General features: G+C 39.9%; 1 protein-coding gene across 2 annotated transcripts in view; it reads right to left on the reverse strand.

The window, feature by feature from the left end:
* LTA4H (leukotriene A4 hydrolase) overlaps nucleotides 1–24110 on the reverse strand; it is a 34019-nt gene that overhangs the window by 2517 nt on the left and 7392 nt on the right. The window contains exons 3-19 of one of the 2 annotated variants that reach the window (XM_008178752.4): nucleotides 22388–22508; nucleotides 20763–20831; nucleotides 18665–18769; nucleotides 15423–15475; nucleotides 14460–14532; nucleotides 13982–14122; nucleotides 13733–13756; nucleotides 11517–11587; nucleotides 11293–11404; nucleotides 9136–9280; nucleotides 8944–9047; nucleotides 8002–8072; nucleotides 6736–6790; nucleotides 5703–5798; nucleotides 4811–4893; nucleotides 3591–3695; nucleotides 1842–2876 (exon numbers count right to left, since the gene is read on the reverse strand). In XM_008178752.4, the coding sequence (XP_008176974.2) occupies nucleotides 2744–2876; nucleotides 3591–3695; nucleotides 4811–4893; nucleotides 5703–5798; nucleotides 6736–6790; nucleotides 8002–8072; nucleotides 8944–9047; nucleotides 9136–9280; nucleotides 11293–11404; nucleotides 11517–11587; nucleotides 13733–13756; nucleotides 13982–14122; nucleotides 14460–14532; nucleotides 15423–15475; nucleotides 18665–18769; nucleotides 20763–20831; nucleotides 22388–22508 (1561 nt within the window). In that variant the 3' untranslated portion in view covers nucleotides 1842–2743. Of the gene's footprint in view, nucleotides 1–1841; nucleotides 2877–3590; nucleotides 3696–4810; nucleotides 4894–5702; nucleotides 5799–6735; nucleotides 6791–8001; nucleotides 8073–8943; nucleotides 9048–9135; nucleotides 9281–11292; nucleotides 11405–11516; nucleotides 11588–13732; nucleotides 13757–13981; nucleotides 14123–14459; nucleotides 14533–15422; nucleotides 15476–18664; nucleotides 18770–20762; nucleotides 20832–22387; nucleotides 22509–24110 lie in introns of those variants that run through there. The other variant, XM_065560746.1, reaches the window with a different exon arrangement.

The raw sequence follows: 24110 nt of genomic DNA on the forward strand, positions 1-24110 counted from the left end.
TTAAGAAACTATTACAAATCACATTCAATTAGTATAGACTTGTAGGAATTTGTGGAAGAGAAAAATTTAAAGTCAATTTCCCATTATCTGTAGAATATGACTAAATTAAATCACTTGAAGTTTCCTACAAGGAAAGTCATTTACAAGCCAAACAATTTACAGTGTTCAAAAATCGAAAATGTTTTTCACAAATCTGAGAAAATATCCCTCGCATTTTAGGAAGAAAATTTGACTAAAAATGTACACTGTAGAAATCATATGGATCTACTTTCTATACCCATTTTCTAAGTTAAAGAAGGATGCAGATACAACATACTTGAGTGTACTAGTTGGAACAACAGTTTGGGCAAACTTCCCAAAGCCAGTGGTGATTCCTTAAACAACTGAGATCACTCGAGAGAGAGGCTTTTCCATTTTAGACAGCAATGCAAACAGCAGGTATCTTCAGTGAGGTAAGGTAGACTTCTCAAACCAAGATACCATTTATTAGTCATCTGGAACATAACATCTGCAAGTCTTAAGCTTACCTTTCCAATGTTACCTTAAAGACAGACTCCACATTGGTGGAAGCAATGGCTTTGCCATGCCCTGATTCTCTGAGATCCATTTTGACACTCTCTCCCCATCTGTCCTCCGTTCACAGCAACAGCCCTAAGAGCAGTCTGTTCACACCTGTCCTTCGTTTCCCAGTTGCACCCATGTGGTGTTCACATGTCCAGCGTGTCTCTGCTTCCCAGTTCTTGGGGCTTCCATTGTCTCTTCCTGATCATCCATTAACAAATGGAACAGGACATACACATATATGTGAATGTGTCTAGTATCCAACCAGACAGCTACATGTTTCAAACACTTAGTGCCTTCCCTTTTACACTCAATGCACAGCAGTACCAAGTGCATAGGGAAACCAAGGCAGACATAGGCTCAAAAAAATAGTAGCAAAATCCTCCCCTTCATCATAGAATACCCATATTTTGTGTGTGTGTGTGTGTGTGTGTGTGAGTGTGTGTGAGTGTGTGTGTGTGTGAGAGAGAGAGAGAGAGAGAGAGAGAGAGAGATAGGGGAAATGTCCCCCCCCCCAATAGGTTAGAGTATACAATGGAAAAGGAAGAATCCTTTTCCAAATGCCATGGTTTCAATCAGACATTAATACTCTATGCTGAGTAGTAAGATGGGAAAGAGTGGCTCAGTAAGGCTTTATCCACAGAAAACTATAATGATTTAGTGCAGCTCCCTCCTAAGGAAGCCCTTTCAGTTTGAGTGCCTCCTATCAAATTAATTCAAAAGTTTCTAACTACGACTTGAATTGATGATCAGGAACAGTCAACATGTATTCACCAAGGGCAAGTCATGCCTGACCAACCAAATTGCCTTCTAGGATGAGATAACTGGCTCTGTGGACATGGGAAAGTGGTGGATGTGATATACCTTGACTTTAGCAAAGTTTTTGATACAGTCTCCCACAGTATTCTTGGCAGCAAGTTAAAGAAGTATGGATTGGATGAATGGACTATAAGGTGGATAGAAATCTGGCTAGATGATCGGGCTCATCGGGTCGCGATCAATGGCTTGATGGCTAGTTGGAAGCTGGTATCAAGCAGAGTGCCCCTAGACTTCATCCACTGCAACTTGAGACCATTACTCCTTGTTCTGTCATCTGTCACCACTGAGAACAGCCGAGCTCCATCCTCTTTGGAACCCCTCTTCTGGTAGTTGAAGGCTGCTATCAGACACCCTCTGAGCCAGTCAGGTAAAGTTAATGGGGCTACTCATGTGCTTAAATCCCTAACTGATTAAGGGCCCATATCAGGACTGTTTACATAAAATACAGTGAGCCAACAGAACACAGGACAATTAATTTTTTTATTTAAATTGTTCTTTCAGCATTTTGAAATGTTTCAAAAATATTTTAAGCCAGCTATGAAGCTGCCACAAAGCCTGAAAGTTTAGCGCTGAAATTTCAGCTTGAAATATTGTGACTAACTTTTTTGTCAAAAAACTGAATTTTGACAATCAGCTCCAGCTGTTACTATATATAACTGTTGTAATGTATGTACTGTAACTCGTCATACTTTAACTCATATTAACAAAACCATTAAAAAATCAGGGGTGGAAAGAGAAACAAAATTGTTTGGATACTAAAGTAATTTAGGGCACACAAGTAAAAACATAGGTTTATACAACATGATTTTTAAGTTCCAAGTGCATTCAACTTTTCTTCCAGGTTTATTCTAGAAATCAGAATATTTGAAGTCAGCAAGGAAAAGCTATTTATTATTACATTTTTATTGTTACTTTCTATATTTGTTGATTGTACAAGACAAGACAAGTTGGCTGTTTTATTAAAAAGATTTTTTTTCCCAAATATTTAAAGATTCAGGACTTCAGCTGCGTGTTGCTGTGTGAAAGCGTGTACGAAAAAAACATTTGATTTCGTCCAAAATTTGTTAAAAAGCCCACACGACTGACAAACACAAATGTAGCTCAGAAAAGTCATCTTTTACTTTAAGTATAATTTGTTTGTACTAGAGCTATTCATTCATCTCCCAAAGATTTATCAGTTTTCTAAAATTTCATTCGATGTACAAGACTGAAGTTTTTAAACTTCATCTTGAAGATCTATTTAAGCCAGATTATTGCCACAGTAGCAGAAAACAAAGTCAGATAGATAATCAAACATGCATGTTAGCATAATGTGCAGAATTACAGTTCCGTTTTAGTAGTTTGCCATAGCTTTTTAAAGAAATTAAGCAGTCTGTCCTTGACCCACTTTCAAGTCTTTGGCCACCAGCATTGCAGCGACTGGGTGCATGCGCGCTCTGTGCTGCATGAACGAGCTGACAGCTTGATCACAAGACTTCTCGAAGTTGTAGAGGTCCCTGCAAAATATTCCACAAGATAAGTACAAATAAGAAACTAGTCTAAATATGGATTTTCACCTGAAAGTTGTATTCTTACATTGAATATTTTATATTAAGATTATACTTTATATAATGGCTTTCCACTCTGCACTCTATGTTTGCTAGGTTTTTATGTTAAAAAAATTGATACAATATAAGAACTTCAATTTATCCTGCAAATATAGAAATATAGAAATATTCATGTTCAAAGTGCTCTAGAAGTTTCATAGTTAGTCCCTTCCTTTAGAAGGTTTCAGATTTGATTATTTTTCTAAGGGTACATCTACACTACAGGGGGGAGTCGATTTAAGATACGCAAATTCAGCTACGTGAATAGCGTAGCTGAATTCGACGTATCACAGCCGACTTATCCCGCTGTGAGGACAGCGGCAAAATCAACTTCTGCGGCTTCCTGTCGACGGCGCTTACTCCCACCTCCGCTGGTGGAGTAAGAGCGTCGATTCGGGGATCGATTGTCGCGTCCCGTTGGGACGCGATAAATCGATCCCCGAGAGGTCGATTTCTACCCGCCGATTCAGGCGGGTAGTGTAGACCTAGCCTAAGAAGTCTGCTCTAGTTCAAAGAGGAATTAATTCAAAGGAGTCCTATGGCCTGTATTATATAGGAGTGTCTACAATAAAAAATAATAAAAGAAAAAAATGTTCATTTGTAAGTTCTGCAGGTGAGTCTTACCTAAACAAGGGACGAGTAAACTTCATCCTGCCTTGTTCTGTAGCCATTTTTAGAGCCAGAGGAATGGCTTCTTCCCACTTGGCTTGGATGCAGAGGCGTAACCATCTGAAAAATGTAGTTAAAGATGAATTTCTCCTCCAAGTTGACTGCCAATTTTTGTTTGTAGCAGTTTTCAAAATTTGTGATCTTCCACTACTAATATCCAACATGATGTTCCCTAACTCCATCTTAAGAATGAAGGGGTCATGCCACCATACATGCAACAGGACATTCAGATACTAAGTACTTTAAGTTCATAATGAAGCTCAACTGGGTCTCTGGGTTTCCCCACACTGACTTTTGCAATTATTTCTCTTATAATGATGTATTTATTTGTATTACGATAATGCACAAAGGCACCGATCAGGGCCCTGTTGATTAGGGTGCTGTATATTTGGGGGAAGTCATTACATAGCAGTAAGTGTCTATTTCCACAAGCTCATCTATTTTGTTATAAATATAAAAATAAAGCAAAAGTAATAGAACTCAATATCATTATGTGAATTGGGAACTACATTCGCAACTTAAACAATATAGGTTTTGTCAATGGTAAATAGCAAAGGATTACTGTACACTGAGACAAGACACAAAATCCCTAACCATTAAAACACTTTGTGGCAAGTTTATTACAATGGCAAACTGGGCAATCCCAATAATAAATATGCTTTTAGAGTTCCAACAACATAATTTGGAGTACAGACATGTTTTAAGGGTGTATAAATACAAGATACAAAGGAATTTACGGTGATAGGCATAAACTAGAATTAATGGGAGAAAAGGAATATTTTCCTCTGATAGTTTTCCTAAATTTCCATTTAAGTTTTAATAATTGTTTACTTTAAAGAGAGCATGAACCCTGTGGGGAAAGGCACATCTAAAGTTAAGTGGACAAAGCATTAGGACTTTTACTACAGGGAATAATCACACTGCCAGGGGAATAGACTAGATGACCGAGGTGTTATCGCTAATTTCGGATCTCAGACTGGAATACATTTTCCCATTTCATCATTAATTAGTACGAAGGAACACTGCACATGTAAAAATTACATTTACTAGAAGTCATTATTATTCATGTGTGTCCTATTACGTTTTTGTAGAATGGAACTTCTCAGATTGTGTATAAGGTAGTATTTTCCCTTATGAAACACTTTTCATGAAGCAATTTCCATACTATTACTAACCTGAATCTTATTTCAGAATTGTTTACAGCATTGAAGTTATAAACTTCCTGCATTCGCTTTACATGTGACACTGGAAGTGGTGCCTAAAAAAAGTTGCAAAATTAGAAGAATGAGTAAGAGGTATATTTCAACTGATGTTCTCTGAGAGGAGGCAAGACCTAGAAAGAAGACTTTCACTACAAGGGAGAGAATATTTAACAAAAAATGATGGCTACTGGTAAATGCTTGCATATTCCTTCCCTTTGCTCCACTCCACCTAACTAAGGAAGGGGCAAGGGATAATATGGTAGTTACTAAGGCTTTGTCTACACTAGCACTTTTAGTTGCCTAAACTTTTGTCAGTCGGGGGTATGTGTGTGTGAGAGTGTGAAAAATAACGACACCCCTGACCAACATAAGTTTCACTGACAAAAGCGCTGGTGTGGACAGTGCTATGTCAGTGGGAGACGCTCTCCCCGCTCGCTCGGGGGTGGTTTAAAATATAGAGTGGCTACACAGGAGACCAAGGTCCGTAGTATAGACATAGCCTAAGTCTGTGAAACTTTAGTACAGACCCAGTATCACTTAAGCACTCCAAACTGGTTACAATTGTATTCAAAGCTGTGTCACACAATACATAAATGCTAAATTCAAATAAACACAATCACGTCTCAAATTTTGTTTATGCCTCCTTGACTGAAAGTCTCCTGATGTTACTCATCAAGTGAATAATCAAGGAAGAATGGGTTTTGGAGACCTCTTACTGGCTGTCCCAAAGAACAGCAAATGATTTAAGTAGGATGAATAAGGATCTTCAGAATTGTTGGGCAACGTATGAACTCCCTGGTTTTACAAAATAGATTTGTGCCTTTGCTTGCATTCTTAGGTCAAACTACTCCTAGCCTGCACTTACCTCCAGTAGCAACAGTGCCAGGAACTCAGTCAACTGATGGGATGACAAATCCTTTAGATCTGCTGAGCTGAATGAGCACAAATCACTTTCTTTGGCCTAAACAAGCAAATAAACACAACGAACAGTTTGTAATTGGCTTTTTCAGCAAAGACATCATCTGCCTGCTTTTGTTTATGGACACCTGCATTTAATTTCAAGCTACTTCATGTAAAAATACTGCTTTTAGGGTTTAAGTTATGAGGTTACAGAAAACAAAAAAGAATCCAAAAATGAGAAAGCTGTGGGGGTTGTTGAGTGGTTTTTTTGTTTACACCATTTAACTGCCTATTAAAGATAATGAAATAAAGTGAAAAGTAAGTTTAAGAGATTCTTATTAAAAAATATCAAAAGTTGAGTACAACAATTGCAATGTGTACTTTTTCATAAAAAGAATCTTTGGCAAGAGGAGAATTAGGTTGAAGCAAATGCGCAATAGGGCCAAAACACACAAAGTTGGCAAAATAAGGATGCTACACTCCCTGGCAAAGCTAAAAGCAAGTTACTACAAATGATCAATGATTTGTTGTAATTGGCGTTGCTTAATTTTACCGAGGAGTACATACTGCCTGCTTTATAAAGGAGGGGCAGTGTTAGTATGAACATATAATCAGTAACGGAAACTTACTTCCACATCTGTGCCTTTCAAAACAAGTTTTGAAATTGCAGTCCTAAGGCATAGGATAAAATATGCACAATGGGATTCTCAATTTGCACATTATCTGCATGCACTAGATAGTTAGCTGTGTAAGTACTTAGTTTACATGTACAATGCATTTTCTCATTTCAAGAAGTTGCAGCACCTCTACCGACTCTTTTTGAAAGTTTAGCCTATTAAATAATGCAAAAATTCATGGCAGCATTTCCCTCACCAGACACTACTTTCTCTGGCCAGTGAGGTTGATGTGAGCCCTTCCCTTATTATATAGAACTAACAACTAGTTTGTCATAGTTAAAAAAATCATTAAGATGTCTGCAGAATTCTTTAACAACTCACTTTGGTCCATCTTTGGCTCAAGGCAACACAAGGATTTGATAGTGTCATGTCGTATCTAATAAAGATGAAAAACAAAGGATTACATTTTTGAAATGTGAATAACTCCAAGTGCATTTGACGGGCATTGTAGCACAGGCAGTGTAAAAGTGGCAAGTTGACCTATAATTGGGCTTGGTAGGATTAGCTTTTTATCGGTAAGTGTCGGTAAACAGATTTCACCATACACAAACAAACCAATGGAAATAATTTCCATCAATAACAACTGAAACTTACAGATAGGCAACGTAAGCAAAATGGTGTTTGAGAACTTATTAGAGTTAAAACTGGGTGATTCAGATTTTTGAATGAGGCTGGTTACAAATGGACTAGCAAATGAATAGTATGGTATGATTTGTTGATTTAAGAATATTATATTTTGACATATGATGTTGACAATTTGCATTTAACAGTTTATAAGGCTTTAACTTTTTGAATCTCAAAGTGTCACTAAATAATTGTCTGATTCCTTCCATAATTTCCCACAACTGTGAAAATATAAACCAATAAAAATTGAAAAAAAAATGCTTAAAACTCAATTTTCCACAACTGTGAAAATTTAAAAATCAGTAAAAATCTAAAAACAAAATCAATATTATCTGTTGAAGTTATAAAAAATAAAATTAAAATTCTGTGAAGTCTATAACGTAGGTGTGCACCTCATATTGCAATGCAATATGTGGAAAATCTACTACAATGAGTCAACACAGATATGCATTTCCATGCTCTCCTTTTTCACAGTAACTCCACTCTTCATGGTATTTGTGACTTCTGTTGTGAATATTGCTATTGCTCATTGATAGCCCCATACACTACTAACCGCAGATGGAGCACTATCTTGTAGTCAACCTCAGAATGTAAACATACTCAGAAGTCGTACACTCTCCAGCTGGTTGGACAGTGCGAAGGAGGAGGAAGGGATGTTTCTTGCAGAGATTTCCACTGGGGAAATTTCACTTATTACACTTTAAAATTTTTCCATTTTCTGTGGCAATTTTCCAAACAAAAAAACAAACAAAAAAGACATGCCTTCCCCCAACATTTCTCTCTTTGGAAAATTATCAGAATTCATATTCCTCCCCCCCCCACCAGACTTCCAAAATTTTTCAGAAAGTAAGGTTTTGTAGTTTTCTGACCAGCTCTAGTACCAGTTTTTCAAATAGTTAATTGATGTTTGGGAATAACACAAAACTTTTAGGTGAGAAAGACAAGAGAAGAAAGCACAATTACGTTGGTTTTACTGGTGGCATGCCAGGGGTGTGCATCCATGCATTCCAGTCAACTTTGTTGAGAACATCCACCTACAAACAACACAGATCTTTGTTCAGTTTACCATCTACATGTTTTTTCTCTGAAGCAGTGGTCCCCAACCTTTTTGTGGCCAGTAGCACATTCATGTTTTCAGAAGAGCGTGGCGGGCGCCAACAATTTTTCAAGTCTTATTTTGCATTTGTACATTAAATAATACAAAAAACATCATAGTTAATATTACATAATATATGAATCCAGAGAGACGAGAGAAGCTGGAGAGAAGCCGCGAGGACAGAGAACACCAGCACCCGAAGCCCTGGAGTTCTCTATCCTTGTCAGGCGCGGGGCCGCAGCTTCTCTCCCTTGCTGGGCACTATGCGGGCCCTGCGCCTGCCGGGGACAGAGAACACCGCATCCACAGCCTGAGTTCTCTGTCACCGTCAGGCGCGGGGCCCCAGCTTCTCTCTCTCTCCTGCTGGGCACTAGGCAGGTGCACATAAATGCCCCGGCGGGCGCCCTGGCGCCCGCAGGCACCGCATTGGGGACCACTACTCTAAAGAGTTTGCAATTTGAAAGTTAGTTTAAATATTTTGTTTTGGTTTGTAAGAACAGCTTGATCTAAAGTGCTGATTCCTATGTAGTTTACTTTTGAATAACTGTATTTTGAACAAATGCACTGTAACCCAAACCCATGTTTGTAAGATTTTATGCTACATCTTTACATATTTTCTATATAGGAATGAGGGTGAAGATGTATGGAAGCAAAACATCTTTAAGAGAGGCAGTAATATTTTATTTATCAACCTATTTTACTCTGACCATATGGAGTATCTTCAGCTTCCTGAGCTATGCCACAAGTAGAATACATTCTGCCAGTTTCACACAATTGTAGGATCTCAATTAGCTGAAGCACCATCCAACCTTATCCTTGAAGTAGGAATACAAGAACTTCTTCCAATCTTCAGTCACAGCACTCTTATAGGCAAACTGCTGAATATAAGCCTTCAAGAAGCCAATGAAGACATCTAAGTTAAAAAAGTGTATCAATTAAGGAAAGCCAGTGTTTGAAAGCAAAATAAAAATCCTATTTAAAATAGAACTATTAATGCTCACCTGGCCCTCCAAGAAGCTGTTCAAGGTAGAAAAGCAAAGCAAAGCCTTTCTCATATGGAACAGGAGAATATGCAACATCAGGGTCCACTTCATTCAGCTTAGGGATCAGGTTAGTGAAAGGGCTTGTGTCTCCAAGCGTATTTATCTGTAACAATATTATACACAAACTCACTCAGAAAAGCTCCACAATTTGCACTGATTTGCAGCCATCTTATACAGTTATTGTCCATCTAAGACCAAGATTACCGTGCTTTGGTGCACATGGCTCTAGCTCAGGGGTGGGCAAACTTTTTGGGCCGAGGGCCACATCTGAGTGGGAAAATTGTATGCAGGGCCGGGACAGGAGGTTGGGGTGTGGGCGGGAGTGCGGGGTGTGCAGGAAGGGGCTCAGGGCAAGGGACTGGGGCAGAGGAGGGGTGCAGGGTGTATGAGGGGGCTCAGGGAAGAGGTTTGGGGTGCAGGAGGGGTACAGAGTGCATGAGGGGGCTCAGGGTAGGGAGTTGGGGTGCAGAGTGCAGCAGGGAGCTCAGGGCAAGGGGATGGGGTGCAGGAGGTATGAGGGAGTTCAGGGCAGGGAGTTGGGGTGCAGGAGGGGTGCACGGTGCAGGCAGGGGGCTTAGGGAAGGGAGTTGGGGGGCAGGGGGCAGGCTCCCTGCATGCTTGCCCTGTCCCCGACCCTGAGCCGCTCCAGGAAGTGCTGCGGCCCCTTGGCGGGGGGGGGGGGGGGGTTTGGAGGGCTCCGCATGCGCTGCAATTGCCACGCCTCCAGGTACCTCCCCCGAAGCTCCCATTGGCTGTGGTTGCCCGTTCCTGGCCCATTGGAGCTGCGGGGGGCAGTGTCTGAAGGCAAGGGCCCGGGGTCCGCAGAGACGTTGGGCCGGCCACTGCTGAAAGCGGTGCAGGGCCCGTGGCACTACGTGGGGCAATCCCGCGGGCCAGATCCAAAGCCCCGAGAGGCCAGATCCAGCCCGTGGGACGTAGTTTGCCTACCCCTGCTCTAGCTCATCCCCCTTGCTGAAGTTCCCAAATTAGAACAGACTATCAGCCATCCGTTTCATCTTAGGGCTGGTCTATACCACGAAGGCTTTGCTGGTATAGCTATACTGGCAAAGTCCTCTAGTGAAAACTCAGCTTATACCAGTTAAAAAAAGAGTCCTTTTGCCAGTACAGCTAAACCACCTCCCCAAACATCATATACTAAATTATCCGCATCCACATGAAAGATTTTGCCTGCATAGCTGTGTTAGTTGGGGGTGAGATAGTAACATAGCTATGCTGGCCTTTTGATCATGCTCCGATGTTTTATTTGTTCCCATGGCAACAGCCTCTTTCCCCATACTGAAATCATAGATAGTTTATTTAGTCCTTCAAAAAACCAGAAGTTGCTACTGACAGGATGAACAACAAAACTATTAATCCTAAAGGGGTGAGACATTTCTTTTGGGAGGCTCTGGAGGAAGGGGGAAAAGAGACAATTTTTAAGAAGTTAAGCCAGAGACAAAGTCTTTGAAAAAAGCAATTACCACGACCATTTAAATTCTCCTCCTAGAGACAGAAACCGAGTATCAGGATTCCTGACCTTCAACACTCAGTTTGGTACAATGTGGAACACCTGGGCTTTGTTGTGTATTTCAGTTCTCTCTCAGACATTTCAATTGCTTGTATCACACACTGGAACATCTGAAGTTTGAGAAGGCTGGCCTTGGCTATGGCTATCACAAAAAGGCAACTTTTAGCTGCTCACTGGTACGCTAATTGCTTTAAAGGGTTTTAAAAGTATACACTCTTGCAGTATGTCCTGTACATTAAGGATTCACTGTTATTCACTAGCTGTTGCAATATTCAGTAGTAGTTCGGGATGAAATTCAGCCTTTCAGAAGATCCTGCGATCTTTAAAAGATCCCTGAGACTTAAGGTCTTTTTGAAAATGTTCCCATCAACTAGCAGTGTCATGTTTATATTGAACAATATAACTTGTTGGTTCATAAACAAACCTGAGAGAACACTGGTACTCAACTACCAATGCAAAGATTTTCAGGAGCATATTATTATCATTGTTTTCTGTTGCGTATTTCAGGGAAATGTTACGACAACTTAATTTTTAAGATTTATGTTTAAACATAAACACACAATAAACTTCTACCAAAACTAGTTTACCGTATTTTGCAATTCTCTCCAACCTCCCAAAGCTTGGAAGTGCCTGAACTGTTCACCAAACAGCCGTCCACCAATTCTACGTTCCAAGTAAACCGTGTGTCCCTCATTTAGCCTAGAGAATTATCAAGAACATTAATTCATGTGAGATGGCAAAACATTTCCTCAGAACTTGTATATGGTAGATAAGAGCCAATTTTTTGTAATGCACTCAGTATTACACCTACCAAAAATGCTCCCATGTTTTGTTTGTCACCAAGTTTCCTGTCCAGCTATGAGAGATTTCATGAGCAATAACCTAAAACAAACAAACAAAAAATAACCCATCCCATGTCAGAAGTAGATTTCATTAGATTACCCGAGAGAATATACTGTCAAATCCCAAGAGGTGGAGAGGGGGCGGAAGGGAAGAGGGGCAGCAGCAGGAATCACAATGGGTTAACTATTATATATTCAAAGCAGATTGCCATATATTGTAAGTCTCGTCTCTGGATATCAGATTCACTCTGGTGCTACAATATCCCACACCACACACCCTGTGAAAAAGTAATTTTCAAATTGTGGTCTACGGACAACAGAGCCTTCACTGGTTAGTCGCGCTGATCTGGTTGGTCACACAGTGCCAGTTCTTCTGGTTTCCAACTGCTAAATCACATTAAAAGAAAGTTTATTTAAGGTGTTTAGTACTTTCCTGATATTACTTTTCTAGGTAAGCAAATGCTGTAGTTCAGGGATGTTATTTCATTACAAATGGGAGGAGATATGATTCATAAGATCATGAATAGAATGGGGAAGCATACGAGATACTAAAAATGTGATCCACATTGAACATTACAGAACTGTTGGAAGGCATTACAATATTATGTTCATTTAAGGGACTGTATTCCTCTACTGGAAAGATTTAATAATTAGATGAAATGCTAATCAGACTCCTCTCTCCAGACAAACATTAAAATATAACTAGGACAAGCACTGAAGTACAATTTCCAATTACAAAATTATGCACAACTTATTGCAAACAGTTTTAGTGGCTAGATACCAGAGAAACAGGTGACCAATAAATACCATTAGCATAGGACCCTGAAGAATCCCACCTTTTTCTCCAGAATCAATTTAGTTACACTTTTTAACATGGCTTTACCAGCGGCTTGGCTATTCCTAACTCAAATATGTGGGATTTATTTAGAACTAAAAACTGCTCCCCTTTAACTTTCTTGTGATTAATTATCTGTAGCCCTCAGTTCTTAAATTGGGTCAGAGACAGAAGCTTTCAACTTTGCTGCCTCATATCTGATTAAACTGAATCAATAGACGCATACATGCTAGTGATATGGCCCAGAAGGAAGCCCAACTGAGAACAGTGGCTGTGAGTTCAGTATAATAGTAATGTAGATTTCTGAGAAGATATAGTGTTATTATGGCTGTGAACTTTCAAAGGCTTTAAATGGCTGAGCTGTAGATTTTATGCAGGGGTTCTCAGGACATATTTTTTGGTGGCTTCAGAGTGCAGCCACCAACTCTTGCTGGTGGCCGCTCTCACACTTTTTCTGAACATACTTAATTAGTTTTAGGAAAAACAAATAAATATGCACATATGCACATCCAAATCATTGTAATTTATTTATTCCTAGCTATTAAGTCTGTTGTGAAATGTGATATTAACAAACATACAAGTATCACATTTCACAGCAGACTTGCTCAGCTCTGCCAAGCCTGGGGACAAATTAAGCCCTGGATGGGAGGCTGGGGGAGACAGTGCAAGGGCAGTCGGGGGTGAGGGGCTAGAGCCTGAAGCTCCATGACCAGAGCACAAAACCCCATTGCCAGAGCCTGCCGCCCCCACCACTCCAGGTTTGAAGGCCAAAGCCTGAGCCCCACCACCCCTGGGAAAGTGGGAAACTCACCAGCTGCCTGCTCCTCCAGCATTGTGCCCCAGGTGTCTCCAGAAGGGAGCAGGGCTCAATCTCTGCTGGCAGCCCCAGCAACCAACAAGGCAGTGCATCCAGGAGCAACAGGAAAGGGGTGGGGCCGCTATTTTGGACACACACACACACACACACACACACCCTCCAGGAGGCTATCGGCACAAGAAAAGCCCCTGGTGGCCGCATGTGAGAAACACTGTTTTAGAGGGGCATTTCATTTGTCAATATAGTTAAATGGGAAGCAGGAGATTCCGCCTATAAAGAGGATATTGTTCTGCAAACATGATGGGGACAAGATTTCCCTGCACCTGAAATTTTTGCAATACAGCTTGGTATTAAACTAACCTGCTATGTATTTTTCCATTTTGTAACTAGTTAACAGAAAATATATAGAATGCCTAAATGAAGACTTAAGATTTAGAAATATATCTCATATCTTCTCTGCCAGGAATGATTTAAGATTTAACTTAAAGTTACACAGTATTTGGTTTGAAGACCTGAATAAAGTTTATACTTACATTTGACAGTGATCTGTCACCTGCCTAGAATAGACAAACAAATCAAATTACCTTGTTGGTTCAAGTTAAACTCAAAATTCATGCACTACACACATCTATTTCATGTAAGTTTTATGGCTCTGGTAGTCTAAGGATCATTTTATCGTTCTTTAAGGAATATAAATCCAGAGTTCTATGCACACCTGGATAGATTTTGGAATAGGTTCTGATGAAAAGCTGAAGAATAAAGCGCATAAATTTCACACTTACCAATAAAGTAGGCGTCACAAAAGTAAGGCAGGGGTTCTCCATACCACCATAAGGAAAAGAGGGAGGCAAGACTAGCAAGTCATACTGCCCCCACACATAAGGCCCTGCCAGATCTTCTGCTGTTTTCAACATGGCTTCAGTCTGAAACAAAAGTTCACATTGATTTTTAATGAGATTTGTAATTAGAATTAGTAAATACAGGCTATAAGTATGATCCTAATGCTCCACACACAAATTTCTCGACAAGTTCTCGACTTTCTTGAAAAGTTCCACATGCAGACCAATGGCAAGATTGTGCCTTGTCACTTGTGTAGCAAGATCAGCAGTTATTTGATGTTCCTTTAGAAAAACAGAACACTTTCTTTGGTGGAAGTGAGGAGAGGGAAAAAAATTAAAATAAGAACAATTGTAATATTGGCTGTTTATTCTTAATACTATGTAAAGTGAGTGAATAGTGAGCAAACTCTTTGTAACTAACCTCCGCAAATTCATATGCAGATATATCCACCAGCTCCTTCTCAGCCCACACCAGCGTCCTGGGGCCAATCTGTCTGTAGAAGTACAGATTTCAGTTAGACACTGAACTTGAATTGATGTTATATGGGAAGCCAGTGCATAGTGGAGGATGAGTTTAATATACTCACAGTAGCCCATATTACTGAGGAGAGGTTCTGGAGAAACACCCACCACCCTCATTTCACTGCTATTGTATGTTTGAATGGGGATTGGAGAGAGGAGAGAAGGAATGACTAATTTAATTTAATTTTAGACACACCTCGTTGCTTATAGACTTAATGTTCTAGTCCTCCACAGAAGGACAGGTAGGAAAGAGATGCAAGTGCACTTAAAAAAAAAAATCAAATAAAATCAAATCACAGGAAATTATGTTTTTTGCATTGACTATCTAGATGAGGGATAAACTGAAGTTCATGCTTTATAAAATACTGTACGGTGTTAATACAGCACCACCAACAACAACATTCTGGGCCAGATTAAAACATACCATGTGCAAATGAGTGATCGAGTTGAAGCTAGTGTATTATGACTTACGGAGGGGACAAAGGCTCATCTAGTGAGTGAATAGTTTCTAGATTAGTTTTAGGACTAAAAGGCTGGGAAGAGAGGAACAAAGACTCAGTGGCTGGATTCTATTCCATTTCTTACCCTGAGAGAGTGGGCTCAGTAGCATTCTCTCTTGTGTTGTGGCTAGCTACTCCTAGAGGTGAGAATAATAAATGAAGACTTAAAGAATAGCTAACACACTCAGCAGTGTTCTGGGTTGGGGGAGTACATACTTGAATGTTATATGAAGGAGCATCCTAACACCCTTCCACTAACCAAGAGGTTTTTTCAAATTAGGATCAGGAGTCCAAGTAATGTCAAGACTCTCAAACTTTCTGTAACTGGTAAAGTTTAGCCAATGTGTACCATACACACTTACCTGCTTTCCAAAGCCCCAACCACGAATGCAATCAAGTAGCAGGGTATTGGAACCTAATGGAAGATATTAAAATCATCTATTTAAAATCCTAGTTGTAATATCAGAACTACCACCCACCGAGTTAATCAAAGGGAAAAGTTATATAAGCATAGTTGTACTGTATATTCTTTTTCTTCACAACCTTCTGCCTTGCATTAGCCCCCGACCCTGTTTTTCTTCTGCCTGACGTGGGGTAACAGATTTATCAGCCAGTGGTAGTAAGAAGCAGTCCTCATTAAGTGATAACTATCAGTTCAAGCCTTAGAGCTATCTATCACGTTCACACATATCTTCAGTGACTCACTCTCAACGGCTCCAGGACTGTAGAGCCCACTTCTGGTTTATACTGCAAAATATTTCTATTCATAGTATACAAAAGCCGCCCTGGGCACCTTTGATGTATGTTACAAAAATGTCACATCTTGCCTTCTGTGGGCCATCAAGGGATCCTGTTGGAACAAGAGACAATTGTGCCCCAAACTCAAAAGAGAATGATTGGTTCATGACAGACCGACTTGTAGACTACTTAATCTTCAATCACAGACCAAAGAAGTAGATCAAGAGTGTGTTGTCAATTGCATGTGTGTGTATTCTTTCTGCGTGCTGTGCCAGCTCTGTGCAGATAGCTGGCCCAGCAGACCTTGATCGAACTGCCCAAAAAGACCACAGATTCGGTTCCACAGCAAAGGCACTCAGCCAAGTTTATTGTCAACAAACCATGGTCCTAGATCCCCAGATCAAAGTCTACAGTTACACTAGCACAGGTATGCCTGTTGCAGTGGACTCAGCGCAATGAATGGTGGGACTTTCCATTCCCTCTCTGGCTGGACAAAGACACCCTCTCTTTTATAAACTGATACAAACAAGTTATGTATTGCCCCTCTGATGTGGTTAGTTACCACCCTTTATCTTGTACATGTTGGTTTGATCAAAACATTTCTATCCATCACCCTGTCATCCTGACCTTATCTTTAGGAGGGGTCAGTGTGTCCTATATTATCTTCAGGGAGTGTGCTTGTATCATAGTTGGTATTGGGGTGTTGAAAGCAATAGTATTGCAATTAAGCATCTCAATCCCAGTTTACACCAAACACCGTTTCTTCCTGCCTCGACTCCCCTCCTTTGGTCACTACCACAGGCAACTGAGGAATCCAAACCCTCACGACCAATCTCTTGCACATTACTCCCAGGGAAAATTCTGCACCACCGTGCATACATGTCACCTGCAGATTTTTTTTTCCTCCTCAGAAAATAAATTCTGCCAGAGAAGCACTGCAATTACACCCTTCACCCACCAGGGGCTGCTGTGGTGCTAGGAGAGTGGGCAGCTGGCTCAGGGTGGGAGCAGCCAGGTGCAGAGAGGGAGAGGCTGCTTTCTCACAGCACCCTGTCCGGGAGTGAGACAGACACAGGATCTGGGGGGAACAGACTGGGGCAGGGGCACAGGAGCTAGTGGGGTGACAGCATTGAGCCAGTGCCACATGGGAGTGCAGGGACACGTAGGGATGGTGTGAGGGGTGGCTGAGGGAAGGTGCAGGGATGCATGGGGGACGGAGGGTGAAGGGACACACGGGGACAGGGACAGATGTGCCTGACTGAATGGGAGAGGGTAGGGGTCAGCATTTCCTGAATCTATTTTGTTGTCTGTATTGTTACAGACAAATTTGCTGACAAGTATTTTGAAATAAATAACCAAAATTGAAACTGGAATGATTATATTGTGCCAATTTGACAAAATATACAGAATTTTGCAGAATTTTAAAATATTATGTGCAGAATTTTTAATTTTTTTGGCACAGAATTCCCCCAGGAGTATATAAAAGCTCAGGCTTTCACAGTTCAGGGTATGGCAGTGTTGTCACTTTGAAAACTACACTGCAGTAGCTGAGAAGATGGGACTGTTGCTGAAACAGAATACCAAAAAAAACCCAACAAGGACTGCAAAACACACTGGCACAAATTCCCAACCATACCATGGGGCTCTTATCCTCATAGGAAGGGTCAACGGTCTCCTTCCAGTTTCCAAAATGAAACAATCCTTCCAGCCTCCCCTCTCTTCCTGTAGGTCTTCCCCAGGATGCTCCTCCTTCCCAAACTAACCACTCCAAAAGATGCAAACACCTTCCCTCAGTTTTTCAAGCCTAAACCCCCTGCCTCTTCCACATTCGTACCTAAGAGCACTGTCTCTGAAACTGAATACACGCTATTCAATATTGACAAATACAAAATCTATAATTTTGTGCAAAGTCTGATTGCACATTTGCATTAATTCATGTTAGTGACATGCTAGGATACTTCACTGCTGTAACAATTCATTTTTAAGTGCCACTGTTTCATGGCAACATAGCATTTTAAAGTTATATACCAGATACACCAGGGAGCCTCAGAGATGTGTTTTGTTCCGTGTATGGTATCTTGTTCATTGAGCAACACTAGAGAGATTAGTCTACCCGCTGGCTTTATAAAACAACACATAGGCAGGAAGGGGATTTAAGAATATAAAAGACAAACACAGAAACAAATTTAATTTCTGTATTTGGGATCAAAATGAACTGCTGTAATTCTTGTTCCTCTTCTTGTGGAAAAACTCCCATGGTGTTGTGATTATGTCCTTCATTTATTATCAAACTAATTATAATTGTCATTAAATAAAAACAATTTGTGATCACATGGTTACCTATTGAAAGGATCATATCATCACATGATTTTGGGGGATGTATTTTACATGTTCACTGCAAAAGACTCAAGAACAGATGCTCAAATCCATTTATTTGTGTTCTAACAGGTCTTCAAAACTACAAGTTGGTAAGTCACCAATGGTTTAAAGTTTCAGATCTAAATGGATAATAGAACATGAACTTTTTTTAGAAAGGCTGTTCCTCATTGCACCTATTACCCTCCTGGCCGAGGACAAGTAAGTGCTATGGAAAATTTTTTGGTAAGTTTGGAAAAGCCTACTGCTTAGGGCCAATGACCAAAACACACCAGACTACAATTTGTTTTATGGAATTTGTTGCTTTTTAAAAAAATAAAACAAATCTCATCTTGTTCACGTGTGCAGTAAAGTTTCCATGAGCCTAAATATTACAAATTACAGTACACACAAATCTGTGCTTGCGTAGGTTTCATGCACACAATACTTTAAATTAATACAAATCTGTGCCTGGTTTCCTAGTTTTTGTTTAAAAGACCATGGGTCTTACCTTTTGACTGAAACGATATATCTTCCTATTGCTGTCTTCTGGGTCAGGCATCTCTCCATCACGATTGGCACTCATGAGAGCCACCAGTTCTTTAGGAACAGATACCTAAATAATGAGAGAGGAAATATCCAATTATGAGGGAGTCTAAGTCAGCACAATTGAGGTCGTATCAGTCATCTTTGGAAAGCATTAGCTGCCCTCAAACATTATACCACATGCTGGGAGCTGCTACAGCAAGTAGCCCCCACTACATTTAGGTTATGCTAATATTTTACATTTAACCTCTCTCTCCCTCTCATCTCTGCCACAACTAGAATCTCACGTCAAGTAGAAATAGACTGTTTGCCCTCCCTCTAAAACAGGCAATGTTTTATCAGCCAGAAGGGTTGCTTTAGATGATGCATGTTTCTTTCCCCTTTTTAGATTCCCAACTCATTGTCTCAATGCACTCCCAGCTTTTACTACCTCAAAAAGGAGAAAATGGGCGGGGGGAGGACAACAACACTACCAGCACACCAAGATCATTTGTTCTGATGTTGGCTTTTTTTTAAAAAAAAAGAATTAATGAATTATGTAAGGGATAGTTAACTGAAAATTTAACCCCTCCATAAGATGAGTTAAGAGTAGATTCAAATATCTCCTCCATGCCAATTTTTGTGGTATTACAATCAGATTTTCCTGATTTGAATAATCTCCCTCCTGTTCCTGTGTGAAAATCAAAATATACATGAATAAAGGGAAATGACTGAATATACAGGGGAAGATTGCAAAACTGTACACAGTGCTGTCAAATGCACAAATAAACAAGTTGAAATCAACAGACGAAAATATTATTTCAACATTTCAGGTACGGTAATCTTAGGCATCACTTGTAAATAGATTTTTCACAATGTGACTTTAAGTTGACTCTATAGCTTTAAACATTCCCATATTTTGAAACATTTCCATTTTTAATTTAGAATTATTACTCAGCAATCAGTCTGTACCATAGGCCAAACCAACAAACCTTCCTTATTCCACAGGATTTGTAAGGCTATGAAGACTTCATAATTGTGTTTATTTTAAAAAGCCCTTACTACCGCTTCATTTCTTTTTGAGAGTTTGACAAGTCATTGAGGTAGTTTATACTGATTAAATACTTTCCATATTGTTCAGCTGTCTACCTAAATCAAGAGACTCTTATAGAAAACCAAAGGGAAGTTTATCTAGAAAGTAAACTAATATTCAAAATGGAATGCTTTGTGTACAAGTGCCAGACTAAGCAGGTAAAACTACTGCTTAGAAAAAAGATCATCAGGAAGCCTGCATGGCCACCTTTATTCAGTAACCTTTCAGAATCCCCCCCCCCAATGTCTCTCCCAGAGTACAATTCTGCTCCATCTTTATCAGTAGGCCAGCTCTATTAATTTCTCAGTCTTCTATGGCAGTGGTTTTCAAATCGTGGGTCATGACCCAGAACTGGGTCACGGAATGGAAGCATTCTCCTCTTCCCCCCCAACCCAACTTCAGGTAAAATGACTGCTGATCTGTGGTCTTTGAAAACCTGTTCTCCCACTGCAGCCTCAACAGATCACTCTGCACATTAACCAGGGACCCCACTGATCTGAACAACATGGTCTACCTTTCATATGAGGGGGGTTCAGCACAGTGCTGCTTGTACCTCAGGAGGGACATCCTTTCCCCTTACAAGTTAGAGAAATGCAACCAGGGAGACAGGCAGTTCTGAGTTATAGTAAGGTAAATTCCCATTTGGTGGTTTCATAATGGACCATATTCTGCAGTTTGTATGTGAAATCTCTCAAAGAAATCTCTGCCTGCCAATATACCTACAGATTGAATTCTCACACTATTTCCACATCCCTTACTAGAGGCTGCCCATCAGGTGATAAAAGTGTAAAGCTTTTAATTGACTGACTATTTTAATTGCAGGGTAGAGTGAAAATTTACATTAGCAAGTTGCTATGTGGCAGTGAAATCTGAATGCTCCAATAAATTCCTTGCAAGCAATCTTGTTCAAAGAAAAGCCTGCCAGCTAGAAGAGGCTTCCCCATTCTAGTTGTGCTCTTCATTCAGATATGCATGATTTGTGTTCATCTACCTCTGCATAGTAGGTTAGTTTCACAGAAGGTGTGTCCTGGCAAGGAAGGATGGCTCTGCAGTGGATAGCCTGGAAAAAGACAAATTACGGATATTTCTTATATGCAGCTTTTGCAATACATTACACAAACATATGGTGTACAGTGTCAGAAGAGTAGGAGCCAAACAGAAGGACAATGTAATATCGCTAGCAAAATTGTAACGTTGTGTTTCAGCCTGCTGTCAAAGTCCTGACAGCCCAGTTTCTTCCTCAAGGGCCCGTTCTGCTGCTTTCCCATACAGAAAAGGAAATCTGTCTAGCAAGTGTTTTTAGGTACAGGGCAACTTTCACTGCAACTGCAGAAGCATCAAGTGATATGGGAGTATATACTGGGAAATTAGTATGTTTTGAACTACACGTGTGCTATTAATGCATCTTCAGCATTACAGAAAAACTCTCAGTGAGAAAGAAGGGAAGCACAAATTTCTCAGTCTTATAATTTAAGGCCAGAAGGGACCACCAGATCATCTAATCTGACCTGCAGCACTACCATGCCCCACACAGTGAACCCAACAACCGAAATTAGACCAAAGTATTATAGCACACAGGAGACTAGATGATTTCATGCAACAGGCAGAGTATATAAGTAATCGGGGTGCACCAATGCCCCCACAATGGCAAGGGAAATGATTAAGTGAGATCTATCCAGATAATCCTGATAAGTGACCATACCCACATGCTGCAGAGGAAGGTGAAAAAATTCCAAGGTCATTGCCAATCTGACCCAGGGGAAAACTCCTTCCCAACAACACATATGACAATCAGTTAGACCCTGACCATGTGAATAAGAACCATTCACCCAAGCACCTGAGACAGAGAGAGAATTCTCAGTGCCACCTAAGAGCTAGTTTGAGATGTTTAAAAAAATTAAAACATGGTTCAAAGCCAAAATAATACAAGCGTTGTAAACTGTTTTGGGGTGAACGGTTTTGTGCTATTTTAGTTTTATTATCCAATGGCCAAATTCTGCCACAAGTTCTGCAGGATGGTTCTCAGATGTGTATCTTGATATCATCATCCTGAGGTAAATGTATGTGGTTCTACCATTCTAGCTTTCAGTTAAATCTGTTCCTCTGGACTATAGCTCCTTGTATAAGAGGGTTTGACTCCTCCCCATCCCAATATTTTAAAGCACACTTCTTCCACTGTTTACACTCTTTAGGGGTAGCTTGTTTAATTGTAATAGGAATCCATACTTCCTACTTTTTGATGGTCTATGCTAGTTTTCCTAGAAGATATCACGCTATAGAAAAAAAGTTAACTGCCATGATGTACCGATTGCAAGAATTGAATTATGAAAGCAGTTTGGAGATATTACAGTAAGTTTGCCATTATTAAGTTTTATAGCCTCAGCACTAATAGTGTTTTACCCTTGGCCTTTGTCAATAATTAAAAATTGTGGACTGCTGTACTTTCACTTACTACCCTTTAGATAACAAATGTCATCTAGGAACAAACATGACAGAGCTATACAGTTCCTTAGAGCCTATACTAAATAAACCTACAATTTGTGCTTTCCCCTCTGTTGCCCTTTTTTAAAGTATGAAGGACATAGACAACATCTAATTTCAGAAAGTCCTTCTAACCTGACATTGGCTGAAGAGAAATGGATGTTTCTTCCCCGAAGTCTGTTCTGGAGTAAGCCACTGGAGAGCTGAAGATTTTGGAGAGGTTTCAAAAGAAGTTTCCACAATCACATCTTGTCCCCTGCACAAATTAAACAGGTAAGCGTTTTCTGACATGCCCTGCATTGAATTGTAAGGCAAAGACTTTCAGGAGATACTATAATACTGACAGTTTCTCAGCATTGTCTTAGCTGAAGTGAAGATATCAATAAGTTGTGTACCGAAGCCACTTTTTGCTTGTGACTAGGGTACAAATGTACCAACAACTACCCATTATGTTTCAAATGTTAATACCCTCCCAGGAGAAGCTCTCTTTCATCCTCTAATGAGAAATTTCTCCTCTCCCCAACCGAAAAGGAGCTAGAAATTGGATTTTCCTTCAAGAAGCCTCACAAAGGTTTCCACAACTGTTCAATGGCCTACCATCAAAAGCTACTTCCCACTTCAATATGGAAACACAATAGTGAGCCAGGCAGAAGTTAATAAAGCCTTTTATGTATAGACACACATTCAAGAAGTACCTATCTTAAAAAAGTGGGCTTTGTGTACTTTGGAATGAAAAATATTGTCCGCCCCACTGGAATTAGATTGAATATCCTATTTACTGAATATAAGCAAAAGAACGGTTGAGAAAGCAAGACTGGCACATGAACAATCCTATTTGATTAATGCCATTAAAGAGAATATATGACACTCCCCAATTTTGTTCAGAACTCATGATTCAACAGTTCATAATCAATGAAGGCAAAGAGCAGTGGATAAGGCAAATGCTGATATACTAACAAGAGATCTAAGATACAATGGACAATTTCTACATGCCAGTTTAAAAAAAAACAAACACTGCTGTTAGTGGTTATATTGAAGTATTTGATCATTTCCTGCTTTTATGAAAGTTCCTAGATTCAAAAATGTGAATCAATTTGGAATCAATCCTAATCATAAGTTAAAATGAATGGTAGTTAAACTCAGAGAAGTTGAAGCAACTAGTCAAACATTTTAGATAGATCAGCCAAGCAGTTTGCAGTATTATTAAAACACATAGACTACTATTATTTAGTAACCTAAAAATTCATTTGAATCATTATATTGTACACATGCTTACGACTAAGTGCTTGTGCTTATAGCTATAGCTCATTCCTCCATATCACTGTTTTGTTACACCTCATCTCCCACACATGCACAGTGAGTTGCATCTAAAACCAATTTCTCTCTATAGGTGCTGTAAAGTGCACAGCTGGGGTGGGACAGTCACTTGTTTCTCTTATAAAAGTCTAGCCCGAAGTCACAGCTGCCAGCTTTCCAACAAGTAAGAGCCAGAGGAGACTTTCTTCAAAGCGCACCGGTAATGTTTATGTTTAGCCAGAGGAGTCACTGCTGTGCAACTCTCCTTTCTCTCCCATTTTACCCACACAAATAGAAATGAGACCATTACTTCCACAATCTGCCCAGTACCCATTGGCTCAGGGAGTGAGGGGTGATTACTAAGGCTGTCAAAAAAATTAATCATGCAATTAAAAAAATTAATTACACGATTAATCACACTGTTAAACAATAGAATATCATTTATTTAAATATGTTGGATGTTTTCTACATTTTCAAATATATTATTTAAATTACAACACAGAATACAAAGTGTACAGTGTTCACTTTATATTTATTTGTGATTACATATATTTGCACTGTA

This window comes from Chrysemys picta, chromosome 1 (genome assembly GCF_011386835.1).
Source record: "Chrysemys picta bellii isolate R12L10 chromosome 1, ASM1138683v2, whole genome shotgun sequence".
Taxonomy (NCBI): domain Eukaryota; kingdom Metazoa; phylum Chordata; order Testudines; family Emydidae; genus Chrysemys; species Chrysemys picta.